The 14208-nt window shown below is 39.0% G+C and overlaps 1 protein-coding gene across 1 annotated transcript; it reads left to right on the forward strand.

Annotated features, from left to right (window-relative positions):
• Positions 1 to 5801: 5801 nt before the first annotated feature.
• LOC133965085 (hepcidin-like) lies at positions 5802 to 6630 on the forward strand. The gene is made up of 3 exons (XM_062399481.1): positions 5802 to 5984; positions 6072 to 6149; positions 6327 to 6630. The coding sequence occupies exons 1-3, from the start codon at positions 5901 to 5903 to the stop codon at positions 6417 to 6419; spliced, it is 255 nt and encodes an 84-aa protein (XP_062255465.1). The 5' UTR covers positions 5802 to 5900; the 3' UTR covers positions 6420 to 6630.
• Positions 6631 to 14208: the final 7578 nt, after the last annotated feature.

The raw sequence follows: 14208 nt of genomic DNA on the forward strand, positions 1-14208 counted from the left end.
AAACACAGCACGTAACACACAACCTGATTTTTGAATTCAATAAGACAGTTATACAATCCTCATCCGATTCACTCAAACAGTTACAACTGTTTCACTCTATTTTACCCTGGGTTTCATAGGCATACGCTTCATCATTCAATATGCCTATACTTTATATGTCCAATAAATCTTTGTGACATGTCATGACAGACAGTTACAGCTTGACATGGGGATGATACAGTCAAAACCAAGAGCACACATTTTTTACTAAAGCATGGTCAGTGAACTGAACATACCATCCATGAGGCCTGCATGTTTCTATACAAAACAAATAGTTAAAATTAGTAATAATAATAATAATATGGTGTAACCCAGCTCTCTCTGAAGCTGATACATAAACACACACATACACTGGGTCATTGGACACAACTGTAAAGTCAGACTCAGTAAAAACAACAAAATACAGCTTGTTACGTGCCGTGTTTTCTCTCTCTCCCCCTCTCATATCTCCTCCAGGTGGGAGCCTAACAATATATAAAATATCACCTGGTGCCAAGTACCTTCAAAACAAAAGCATCAATTACCAAAACTAAAAATGACTAAAATAATACTGTTAATTGTTATTATTATTAGTCTGAAGGCGAAATTTGGGCAATTATAGAAATTTGTACTTTGACCTTCTTGTGTTTAATGTTATCACTACTGGCATGTGTGATTGCTTCACATGACCATGTAAGTCAACAAACAACACGAATAAGTCCACATCTGTTGGAATCTATCTAAAAAATGTTCTAACTGGAAGCATTACATGATTTATATAGGATTTTCAAGCAACTATTCCAACTACCATTACCTCCATTGTGCTTATTACATTTCAGCAATAATTCTCAGTGAAAGAATCAACAAATACTTTGTGACTGTTCCCTTTTTGTGGAAGGCAGACCCAACATTTATTATAATAGCACCTAATGACTAGATAACAGAAGGTTCCCCTATTTTTGGTTACATGCAGTGGTGGAGGAAGTTATCACAGTAAACACTTTACTTCACTAAAACTACAAATAGACAACTTATGCTCAAGTTACCACATTAACTTCATTAACAGTCCAGCCTCCGAACCCATTTGTGTTTACCGGAGACTTCCTCAATGTTCGAGAATGAGACCAGTGATAGGCCTGGTAGCATGTCACTCAAAGTGCAGTCAGCCAATCATAGGAGGGGCTCATAAGTAATGCAGCAACGGAAAATAGCCTGTTATCACTGGAGCGCAGAGAGAGGCAGAAGAGGGGATATGGACATATCATCATGGGGATACCAATACCTCAAATTAAATCCAAGAAAACTGTAAAAAATATGGGCACTTTATAGCTACTTAAATCCACATTAAAAGTAAAAGTATTTGTCGAGTGTACCCTATTCCCTGATGTAACAGTCTACCACATCATCATTGCTGAGTCTCGACCACTTGTGAATTTATTTTAGACGTTTCTTCACCAATGATGCTCCTGCTACTGTAGGAGGCGGGATGAGAGACATATTTAAGGTTAATGTTCTTGTGAAATATAAATTGTGCATTTTCACCATTAAAACAACACTTTCACACATGATATGAGTTCAATTTAAGTTTATTGTCAGGGTACGTCCTCAGTTGTTTACAACCACATTGAAATTGAGAGTTGTAAAATGACAATAGACATGTGGGTCAGACGCTGTTGTGGGAATCTAAATGTGAGGACAGAAAATCCTCCGAACATCACTTTTTAACCATAATAGGTTTATTGTTGCGCGGTTCGGGGCAGCATTGGCAACATCTGCACGGCATGGGGCCGCTGTTACGCCTCTGCCTGAAGTGTAACGGCATCTGTGTGATACACAAGAGATATGAGAAGGTGTACATCATCACCATCATTATCAGTCACTGGACTTATTTTCTCTCCTCATGAGGACAGAGCATCAGGGCCCTACGTTCTACTAATGCACTGAAATTGCCTGATGGTATTTGGTTTAATTCATTCAAGTGATTAATCATACCATCCACTGACGTCCACTGGACTCCGCTGGCAGCTCTTGCAGTTCGCCATTACCCATTGAATCCTGAAGCACTTGGTCCTGTTAATGATATCTTAGTAACTACATCTTCAAATTCTGACAAGCTCTCATTGTGAATAAGCAAAATAAATGATTCAGATCATACTTCAGCGACTGAGACAGCACAGCCCTCCTGAATGCAAATAAAGGTGATCAAGACGGCCACTGCAACTGCAAAACCCCAGGTCTTCATCTTCGGAGATGGTGGATTGGTTGGTTCTTTGGGTGAATTGTTTTTTGAGCTGTTCCCCAGTGTGATGGTTGGATGTGAAAGATGTGCTGGTATTTATACTCACTTGGTCCAATGTTGCGTCATCATTGGCTGAATGGATGGGCTTTGACCAACTCCATGGGAGTTGATCCAAATGGGACTTTATTGATTGTGGGCCATATTATCTGTTTCACAGCCTCAAATCATCCCCAAACCTACACTAGTGAGAAAACACTTTTTAAAACCTCAGTTTTTCCAGCTGTTACTTTGCGTTTACATCATTCAACGTCTCAGTGTTTCTGAAACAGAACATCTAAACTGAGGATTTGAACATCTCATATCGTTGTTTCTACCAATAAAGTAGATCACTACTACTCTTTCTAACTTTAACTCAAGAGACATCACTTGAGGATATTCATCAGACTTGTCTCTGTGATGCAGCTGCAGTGATGCAATAGTATTCCCACACACCTGTTTCAACATGCAAAAGAGATAATAATCAGATTGTGTCAAATATTTATCGATGTGACATCGGTAAAACAACAGAAAATGGTCAAGTTTGGCAGCAAAAGCTTAGTGTTAATTACATAAACATTCAGTAATCCTACCCTACTTTTGTTTTTACAGATACAAGTGCATACATTCTGCAAACAGGATGTGTGTGATTTTTTAACTCAGAGATAAAAGTATTTTAACATCCAAGACCTTTTAAAAAGGGATAGTTCACCAAAAAAAGTGAATATAAATGTCAGGGACACTTGGATGACACCACACGAGCAGTAAGGAAGGCATCTTATGTTTTTTGTTTTGTTTTATAACGTCTGAATAAGGATTCGCCAGTAACTTCAAATGGATATGATTTTGCTGTGACTCTGTTTACCCCTGACACTCCAGAAGTAATTTGTGGACTTAAACCCTTTTTGCAGTGTATACTATGACTCAATCTATTTTGCTCTTGTTATTTAAAAATCCCAGATGTGCCAGCAGATTTAATGTTGATTGAGAGTGACACTGGTGGGGTTCTGTGATGTTTCAGCACAGGATCAAGTCCCTTCCCACTGCAACATATGAAAAACAACCTGTATATTGCTCCCTCCTACAACTTCAAAATCACACAAACAGGCAAAGAGAGTTTCAGGGAGAGGTCAATGTTGTTGGAGAGCTGCTTGTATACAGCCGTGGCCAAAAGTTTTGAGTTCGCCCACCTTTTCTTCTCCAGATAAGCTTTTTTCCAGATGCCCCAAACAATCGGTAAGGGGATTCATCAGAGAAAATGACTTTACCCCAGTCCTCATCAGTCCAATCCCTGTACCTTTGGCAGAATATCAGTCTGTCACTGATGTTTTTCCTGGCGAGAAGTGGCTTCTTTGCTGCCCTTCTTGACACCAGGCCATCCTCAAAAAGTCTTCACCTCACTGTGCGTGCAGATGCACTCACACCTGCCTGCTGCCATTCCTGACAAAGCTCTGCACTAGTGGTGCCCCGATCCTGCAGCTGAATCAACTTTAGGAGATGGTCCTGTCGCTTGCTGGACTTTCTTGGGCGCCCTGAAGCTGTCTTCACAACAATTGAACCTCTCTCCTTGAATTTCTTGATTATCAGATAAATGGTCGATTTAGGTGCAATTTTACTAGCAGCCATATCCTGGCCTCTGAAGCCCTTTTTGTGCAAAACAATGATGACGGCACGTGTTTCCTTGCAGGTAGCCATGGTTAACAGAGGAAGAACAATGATTTCAAGCACCACCCTCATTTTAAAGCTTTCAGTCTGCTATTTAGTCTCAATCAGCATGACAGAGTGATCTCCAGACTTGTCCCAGTCAACACTCTCCCCTGTGTTAACAAGAGAAATACTGACATGATGTCAGATGGTCCTTCTTTGGCAGGGCTGAAATGCAGTGGAAATGGTTTTTGGGGGATTAAGTTCATTTTCGTGGCAAAGAGGGACTGTGCAATTAATTGCAATTCACCTGATCACTCTTCATAACATTCTGGAGTATATGCAAATTGCCATCATAAAAACTAAGGCAGCAGACCTTGTGAAAATGAACATTTGTGCCATTCTCAACTTTTGGCCACGGCGGTATATATTAAATGAATTGAATTTATTTAGATGTAATATCGCTATTCAGACTTGAGATCTTGAGAATATATCCACAGTCATTTTACATATGAACAACATAGAAGGAGATTCTCTAGTCAGACATTCAATTTAATTCAAAAAACTTGTTCCGAGAGGACAATTCTAACAACAACACAGAAATCTCTTTCTAAGTTGGCAGTTTCGTCAACAAATGTTGTTAATGCTGTAAGCTGTTGGTCTCTGGTCAAGTTTGAAATGTTTCTGTTTTTGCTATTGGCAGCAAAGAAAAGAGAGTATCAGCAGAAAACATCAGAGAAAATGTGTTGGCTATTGCCACTAACCAACCAGGCCTTTATTTTCCTTCATTGTTCTTCTCCCGCCTTCCACACGTCTTCACTCATAGCAGTTGGTACCACAGTGAGGAGCAGTGAGACGCTGTGGCACAATACTGGGAACTCATTCTTTAGGTGTGGCCAAAACTACGTAAGGTAAAGTATCAACATTCAATATGTATCTTCAATAGTTTTACAAATATGTCCAAACAAACATGACGGATCTGGCGTATGAAACCCAGGGAAAGAAAAAAAAGTGTTCCATGTTTTATTTTGTAATTGTACATAAATGGGGTAAAAATATGTGGGTGACTCAATATTATTTAGCCTCATTTGTGTATATATACACTGTGTTTTGCATATGTTTTTACATGTTGCAACTCTCAAAATATTATTTTCCATGCCCCAGTGTAGATATGAGTGGATTGATAGGTGGTTCATGAAAACATTATACTGGCATGATTTTTTGTCCAGGAAATCATTTCTTTATTACCACTACTAATATTTATATTAAAATATATAAAGCAATGCTATACGCTCCAGGTGGAGGTGATCTCTTAGCCACGTCCATGACCACAGAAATGAACCATCCACCTTTAAAGGGTATTACTGATTTGGTCACACTGCAGTTCACTGAGATGTGACTGTAAATTCTACATATTTTCTCTCCTAAGGTATATTATCAATAAAGATATTGCTGCTTGAATATAGCCTTGTGTTTTTATGATGTATCCTGTTAGACTGTGTGAAATTTTTGACAGAATTTTCAAATGTAATTTCTTTAGGTATGGCCAAAACTATGTATAGTAAATAATCAACATTTATTATGTATCTTCAATATTTTTAGAACTATTTCCAAACAAACTTGACAGATTTGGTGAACAATGTAAGGGGTCTATTAAACCCAGGGAAAGAGAAAAAAGTCCATGTTTTATTTGCAATTCTACATAAATGGGGCAAAATGAGACTTTTGCATTAGTCTGGAGTTTCCCAAATGCAGGATTTCACAGTGTGGATGCAGGGATTGTGTCTGTTCCTGAAAGCAGGCAGAGTAATTACTGTCAGTGATGAAGAAACAGTGTCCTCAGTCTGTATAAATACCAGCAGAGTGCACATTCAACCATCAGACCAGTGAACTGACAGGAGATCACAGGAGTCACCAGCAGAGTCAAAGAACTAAACAACTTAACTCAGTCAAACTCTCAAAGATGAAGACATTCAGTGTTGCAGTCACAGTGGCCTTCGTGCTCGTCTTTATTTGTATCCAGCAGAGCTCTGCCACCTTTCCTGAGGTAAGCACCTGACATCAGATCGTTTCATTTGCTTGTTATCCATGAATCTCTCATCAACATACTGAGACTTGATTCCTTCTTTATCAGGTACAAGAGCTGGAGGAGGCAGTGAGCAATGACAATGCAGCTGCTGAGCATCAGGAGACATCAGTGGACTCATGGATGGTAGGTTCAGTTCACTCAATGGATCAAACCAATTCACATCAAATCCTCAGATGGAAGTGAACGTGTTTTAGTCACAAAAGTGCCCTGAAGCTCAGTTTACACAAGCAGAAAAAACAAACACAGTTAGTCATGATGATGCTGAAGAACGTCTCCTCATGCCTCATGTCTCTCACACAGATGCCATACAACAGACATAAGCGTGGCTTCAAGTGTAAGTTCTGCTGCGGCTGCTGCAGAGCTGGTGTCTGTGGACTGTGCTGCAGATTCTGAGGATTCCTGCTCCAACAACCATCAAATATTCATTGTTTTGCCTTTTGTCTTAAAGTTCATTGAACTATAAACATATTTCTGATAGTGCATGTGATAGTTTAATGGTGTTACTCATTGGTTCATGGTGTTGTTAAGTGTTCAGAGATGTAATTGTATCACCCACATATTTTCTCTGTTGAGGTGTATTTTCAATAAATGCTCCTTTGATTTACTGTGTTTGAATATGTCTTTACTTCTTACGTTTGAAGAGGTAAACTGAATACAGGTTGCCTGGCTTTATAAGGTTTTGAATATTTACCACAATTAGTGTTTTTGACGTCAGAGAAGTTCATTCTGAGCTTTTGGATATAAAATGTCTCCACTCCATCGCTTTTCATCCTTTAAGACATTTGTGTGGATATCTTTGTCATCATTATGTGTTGTGTGCTCTCATCGTGACTTTTGATCTTTTTTAAACACCTTCTCATATCAGTTCCGCTTTGAGTATTTCTTTATATATAATGTTCAAGGGGTTTTATGCCAAATTTGAATGGAGTGCTTCAAGATGCTCCTGAGATATTGTGTTCTCTTTTGGCTGCTGCTGTTTTTTTTGTCAGGCTGTGTTTAAAATCCTCTACTCATTCACAACTGCCTTCTCAATTCTATGTAGAGGACAATTTGGTGAATTCATTAACGTAAGATAAAAAATTCTTTCAGACACTATTTGGTGCATTTTCCCTGCATCACAATCATTACATCATCGTTGCAGGACTGAAATGTTCAACATCTTCTATTGGGAACCCACCAGTACCCAAGAACCCGCTGTTCCCAGTATATACTTTAAGAGCACGCTACACTGACCTTGGGAGAGAGAAAGGGGAATTGCTGCTATACACCATATATATACACTTTTATCATCCAACACTCCCTATTTACAGATACATCTCACACATCTTTGGTTTCTTCTAGTTATTTATTTTTATTTAATTAAATGTTTAGGTTTCTAAATCAGTCATGACAACTTTTTGAAATTAATGTCAGGTCATAACGTTAATCAATAAATGAGATAAGTGACATAAGAGAGAGGGATTTAGCTTATTGTGCCAAATATTTGGAAAGACTGAATTACAGGAAATTCATAAACTCCTGATTTAAGTGTTGTCAGTTTGTTTACTTATTTGTACCTTTCTTTATTTCTGTTCTGTTTTTCACAATGTTACATCCCTAAGATGTCTAGGGTATGAGGGACAAGCATTTGAAAATAAAGCAGGCCAAAAACAAAGAAACATCGGATGCATTTTTAAATGAAACAAGCATTTATTAAAGAACTATAGGTTAACACAAAACGCCCTTCCCACAACGGAAGGGAAAAAACAAAACACAAAATAACACCTAACACTACACACTATTCCGCACTGGAACACTAACACTTCACACAGCACGTCCGTTCACCACAACTTCTACCAAACTTCTGCTTGGCTCACTGGCGACAGCTGACACTCTGCTCAAGCTCTTTATTGGCCACACCCTGATGCCAGAGTGGCCTCAGCTGTGCCAGTTGAGGTGCTTCCGGAGCACCCACCTGGAGGAGCTGAGAGAGAGAGAGAAAACACATCACATAACACACAACCTGATTTTTGAATTCAATAAGACAGTTATACAATCCTCATCCGATTCACTCAAACTGTTACAACTGTTTCACTCTATTGTACCCTGGGCTTCATAGGCATACAGCTTCATCATTCAATATGCCTATACTTTATTTGTCCAATCAATCTCTGTGACATGTCATGACAGACACAGTTACAGCTTGTCATGGGAATGATACATTCACAACCAAGAGAACACATTTTTTACTACAGTATGGTCAGTGAACGGAACATACATCAAACCCTGTTTGTATACAAAAAAAATACAGTTAAAATGTTGTAATAATAATAATAATAATATGGTGTAACCCAGGATATTTTCTATTATTTACCCCTTTACAGATGTCCCTTAATGCATCACCTTCAAACTATTGACAGGTACTGCTAAGTAGCTACACACTACCTCTTTTCCAAGGGAATGTGCTATTGCTCGTTCGGAGCCAGCTCTCTCTGATGCTGACACATAAACACACACATACACTGGGTCATTGGACACATCTGTAAAATCAGACTCGGTAAAAACAACATATTTTGGTCTTCCCTAACACAAAGTCACAGTAAAGATTTATAAATTATGTATAATGAAGGCATGAATTGTATATATAGCATTAGAGCATTCTAGAAAAAAAGTGAAACAACATAATTTAAGACCTGGACGGAATGAATATGCGTCTGAGAACCTTTGAGAAACTGGGTTTTATCAGGCAAAGCTAGACATGGCCCAGAGTTTAAACACAAGAGACATGAACATACAAGTTGAAATATGCACTATGTTTTATAGGGGTAAACTCTATGGCCAAAAAGCTTCAGCAAAATAATGTCCTTCAATTAGGAATTTAATACTATCAATAACAGCAAAATGCCCTTCCCTTCTAACATTAATGGGGTTATTGGGTCTGAATTATATACAAACCATTACAGTGATATTTTTAATTGTATGAAGAGTGAATCATTTAATGCAGGTGATGTTTCTAACTGTGTAGGTAGGGTTATTAGACCTGATGAAGTGTATTTTGCCATTGCGAAATTGGCAGTAAACAAAGCATGTGGCCTTGACCATGTAACAGCAGAACATCTGACAAAGGCTAGCCAAAGGATCTCAGTGTTACTCGCTAGTTTCACTGGTCTGCTGTTGCATGGCATATTGCCTGCATCCATGTTGTCTGTCGTATTAGTGCCAGCTGTTAAGAACAAAACTGGAACATATTCAGGATGGAAAATTACAGACCAATTGCTCTGGCTAGTACACTTTCCAAAGTACTCAAACAACTTTTCTCGGAAAGACTTATAAGACTTTAAGAATATTTAATGACCACTGACAATCAACTTGGATTTAAAAACAAACATGGCCCAAATTTATGTAAATATACACTGACGGAAATTGTTAATGGTATAAAATATATAACACCACAACATTTGTATTTCTGAATACATTTAAAGCATTAAACTGACTTCCTATGACCAGTCTGGTCCGACAGGTATTTTTTCAATCTGCATATAGATGGTCTCTCCAATCCTCTTGTTTCTGGAAACACTGGAACAAATGCCTGTATGGGTCTTAACAATAATCTAATTCTCCTGGGTTTCTGGTCTGTTAGGATTGTATTTATCTGCTATTTGTTTGTATTTTATTTTATATAGATATGGATCTTTTTTTGTCTGCAAGACAGTTGAATTGACTAAATGGATTCACTCCAGAAATTTTAAAAATTGCTTGACCTGTTAGTTTTAGACTACACATCAGCAATGGTGGACATGAACCAAAAAAAGTTAAACATAACATAAAGATTAACTGAAGGCTATCGCTATTATTATTATTGATGACCCCAGGTATAACAAATACAAGATTTTGTGCAATTTCTGTATATAACTAGTATAACTATTTCATGGTGTGGAACTAAAGGAAATCCCAAAAGGCAATTGATGTTTTCTGAATGTTCAGTTGGGTCGGTCCAAGTATCAAATCAATCCCTACAGCTTATCCTGGTTTACAAGAGGGTCAAAATACAGCTATATACTTCTTATACTAGTCTTATTCTCCTACTTGAAATCACCTCTATGCCTCATTTATCGAGCAACTGAACTTGTCCTTCAACAGCAGCTGATTCTATACAAGCTTGCTACATATGAATAAATGTATAACACACCAAACCTTTTTAACACTGAGACATGAATGTTACAACTACATTGTAATAAACCAAACAATAAAAAACAAATACTGAGTTTGTAAATCGAAACTAATATGGAAGAAAGGTTGGGAGACTTTACACATGCATGATAATGCAATATGTCGTGCCAGGGTCCGACACAACTTGCGGCCAAAGTAAAGGTTGATGCAGGGAAAGTTCATAGTGTACCTACTGTCCAATGAGAGCTCTTTGATCAGCAGACTCCCATCTGCATACTGTTGCTTTCTTGATGATTTTGATTTTTTGCTGTTGTGCATGAAAATTCCAGGAGATCAACAGTTTGTTTCTTCGTGCTTTCGAACATCGATGGATCCACTTTCTTTTATGGACACCAACATAAGGGAAAGCGAAAGAATAAAAACTCAAACTCGAGTAAATCTTACGCATGGAATACGTTCATTGTCCAGGCAGGCATCATGTTTTGTGTGGTTTATTTTTAGAAAATTTTCAGACAAACAACCCAAAAAAGACAATGGTGTCTGCTGTCTCTCTTGCACTAGAATAAAAAAACATGAACCCTTGCCGGTGCCTGGCTATCTATGCTGCCTAACCATATATCACCTGGTGCCAAGAACCTTCAAAACAAAAGCATCAATTACCAAAACAAAAAATGACTAAAACAATACTGTTAATTGTTATTATTATTAGTCTGAAGGCATAATGTAACTAGCAACATTTAAACGAAACAAAAAACTAAATAAACAAATCCTTAACTATTGAACACTAATGAAAACAATACAACAGATACCCTAACTTAATGTTATTATATTGAAACCTTATAAAGTTCATTAATGGGTTTATATAAATTCTTTTCTCTATCAAAGATAATGTGTTGAAATTTCTTGGGTCTTAAATTACACTTGTTGAGCTCTTAAAAAGCATAAAATTGACTTTAATAATCGTCCAAGAACTCTGTATAGCCGAAGCACTAAAATTGTGATCATGAAAAATACAGTTATAAAGTGATCAACTCTCTGATGATAATAAATACAAGGGTCACCAGAAAGTTGGGCAATTATAGAAATCCCAATCTGTACTTTTACCTTGTTGTGTTTAATGTTATCACTGCTGGCCTGTGTGATTGCTTCACATGACAATGTAAGTCAACAAACAACACGAATAAGTCCACATCTGTTGGAATCTATCTATAAATGTTTCTAACTGGAAGCATTTCATGATTTTTATATGATTTTCAAGCTACTATTCCAACTACCATTATCTCCATGGTGCTTATTACATTTCAGCAATAATTCTCAGTGAAAGAATCAGCAAATACTTTGTTACTGTTCCCTGTCTGTGGAAGGCAGACCTAAAATGTATTATAATAGCACCTAATGACTAGATAACTGAAGGTTCCCCTATTTTTGGTTACATGCAGTGGTGGAGGCAGTTATCAAAGAAAACACTTTACTTCACTAAAACTACAAATAGACAAAATGTACCACATTAACCTCTCTACAGCTGTTAATAGTCCAGCCTCCGAACCCAGTGGTCGTCGTCATTTGTGTTTGCCGCAGAGTTCCTCAATGTTCGAGAATGAGACCGGTGATAGGCCTGGTAGCATGTCACTCAAAGTGCCGTCAGCCAATCAGAGGAGGGGCTCATAAATAATTAATGAGGCGACGGAAAATGTTCTGTCTGTTCTCACTGGAGCTTCAGAGAGAGGCAGAAGAGGGGATATGGACATATCATCATGGGGGTACCAATACCTCAAATTAAATCCAAGAGAGGTGTCAAATATGGGCACTTTATATCTACTTAAATCCACATTAAAGGAGAAATGTATTTGTCAAGTGTATCCTATTCCCTGATGCAACAGTCTACCACATCATTATTGATGAGTCTCGACCTCTTGTGAATTTATTTTACATGTTTGATGCTGCTGCTGCTGTAGGAGGCGGGATCAGTTCTTAAAGGACCGCTCTGATTGGATATACGTGGACTGATTCCCCTCTTATTACTGATCACATTTTAAATTGTAAAAAACTATGTGAACGTGTAACGAAATAGAGGAAAAAGATATTTGCTGATAATGTAGAGCAGGGGTGTCCAAACTTTTTGTCCCGAAGGCCACATACAGAAAAAAATACGAAGGACTGGGCCACTCACGCCACCACACCCACCTGCCCTGGAGCGGACTGTTGACAGTGCGACTCAATCGCGTCGCTCAGGGTGGGGGAGCGAGGCAGCTTGGTGGCGTTCTGAGGTGCAGCGTATGGTTCTACAACTGCGGCTGCAACTTTTCTCGCATTTGTATCGATGGACTCATTTTAATTCATGGTTCTCCAAGGGTTGCGCGTGTTGCAAAGCAATTCACTGCAGAACACTTGGTGGAGTAATGTTTTTTGTTGAAGACGACCTTAGAGACGCCTTCTTTGTGTGTGGCAGTCGTCGTCGACTTACTTTATTACTTTTTGTAGAGGACAATTTGTCCCTGAACTTTCTCCAAAGATTTGTACAATCGTCGACCTGTAAACCGACGTTAGCCGAGATGTCCTTCCACGAATTGCAGGCCATCTGCGTGTCCTTGTATTCCATCATTAACGGGTTATACAAGTGGTCATATTTTCGGACCTCTTCTGCCAAACGCTCTTCTATTTGGTCCATATTCGTTCTTCTTAATCTTCCGTGGTTTCTGCCGGTATTATGAGGCATGAAACCTATACACTGTTAATGTGGTAAATGACCATTCTAGGTGGAAACATCTGGTTTTTAATGAAATATCTAAATAGGCAAAAACATCAAACATGATGCTTTGGTCAGTAGTGGTTGCAAGAACTGGAAGAAAGCATTGTTTATCTTTAGATGGCACAAACACATAGGGACAGTGTTGTTGCATGGCAAAGCTACCAGGCAACTAGCCGACAGGGAAACGTTGCACAGATGATAGCATCTGCACATGCAAGTGAGATACTAGAGAGAAGGGAGTATCTCAGGGGAATTGTTGCAGTCACCTCCATGTTAGGGCGACAGGGACTCCCTTTTCGTGGCAGTGATGAAGGCCAAGACAGCACAAACAGAGGCAACTTTCTTGCTTGCATGGAACTTTTGAAGGAGTTTGATCCTTTCCCTCAAAAATATAACCCTCCCTCAAATGCTACCTATAGCGCGCCATCATCTCAGAATGAGATGATTGAGTGTTGTGCTCAAGAAGTTACCAGTGTCATTGTATCTGAGATGACAAAGTCCAAAATGTATGCCATTATGGCAGATGAGGCAAGGGATGCACGGTCAGAGCAGCTGGCTGTTTGTGTTAGGTACGTGTCAGAGGGGGCAGTGAAGGAACGTTTTCTGGCACTTACAGAGATAATGTCATTCGAATCCCAGTCCATTGCAAACGAGCTGCAGCAGCAGATCCAGAACTATGGTTTTGCAGAGCTTAAGTGTGTAGCACAGACATATGATGGTGCAGCTGTTATGAGTGGGTCCACTGGAGGTGTGCAAGTACATTTTAGAAGGCTCCATCCTGAGTCTATATATGTGCATTGTTATGCTCATGAGCTAAACCTAGTATTGTGCCATACTTGCAGGGCTGTTTCAGAGGCTGTGGAACTTTTCAACTTGTTGGAGTGTGTGTATTCTTTTTTCAGTCAATCATCACAAGTTCCAAGAGGCTCAGTCCAAGCTTGGCTTGACAGCAGTTGAGCTTGTACAACTTTCATACACTCGCTGGGCATGCCAGCTGCGATCAATCAATGCAATTCTTGAGACATTACCTGCCATTTTTGAGTGTCTCTCTGCCATTGGATCCCCCACAGCTGTTGGTCTCAAAGCACAGCTCTACAAGTTCTCAACAGTCTATTCACTACTGATGTTCCAGACCCTTCCGTCTGTAACTGAAGGACTGCACAAGTTCCTTCAGAAAGAGACTTTAGACCTGGCAGGACCTTTTATCAGCAAACAAGCCGTATGTGACACACTGAGGGGCAAACGCACAGATGTATTTGCCACAGAGCTGTACGAGAGAACCAA

Source organism: Platichthys flesus, chromosome 11 (assembly GCF_949316205.1).
Source record: "Platichthys flesus chromosome 11, fPlaFle2.1, whole genome shotgun sequence".
Lineage (NCBI taxonomy): Eukaryota > Metazoa > Chordata > Actinopteri > Pleuronectiformes > Pleuronectidae > Platichthys > Platichthys flesus.

Excerpts from the sequence above, each read along its gene's own strand:
- LOC133965085 (XM_062399481.1), top strand. The coding sequence starts at position 5,901 with ATGAAGACATTCAGTGTTGCAGTCACAGTGGCCTTCGTGCTCGTCTTT. Across the intron at positions 5,985-6,071 it reads GCTCTGCCACCTTTCCTGAG|GTACAAGAGCTGGAGGAGGC; the intron begins GTAAGCACCTGA and ends CTTCTTTATCAG. Across the intron at positions 6,150-6,326 it reads CATCAGTGGACTCATGGATG|ATGCCATACAACAGACATAA; the intron begins GTAGGTTCAGTT and ends TCTCTCACACAG.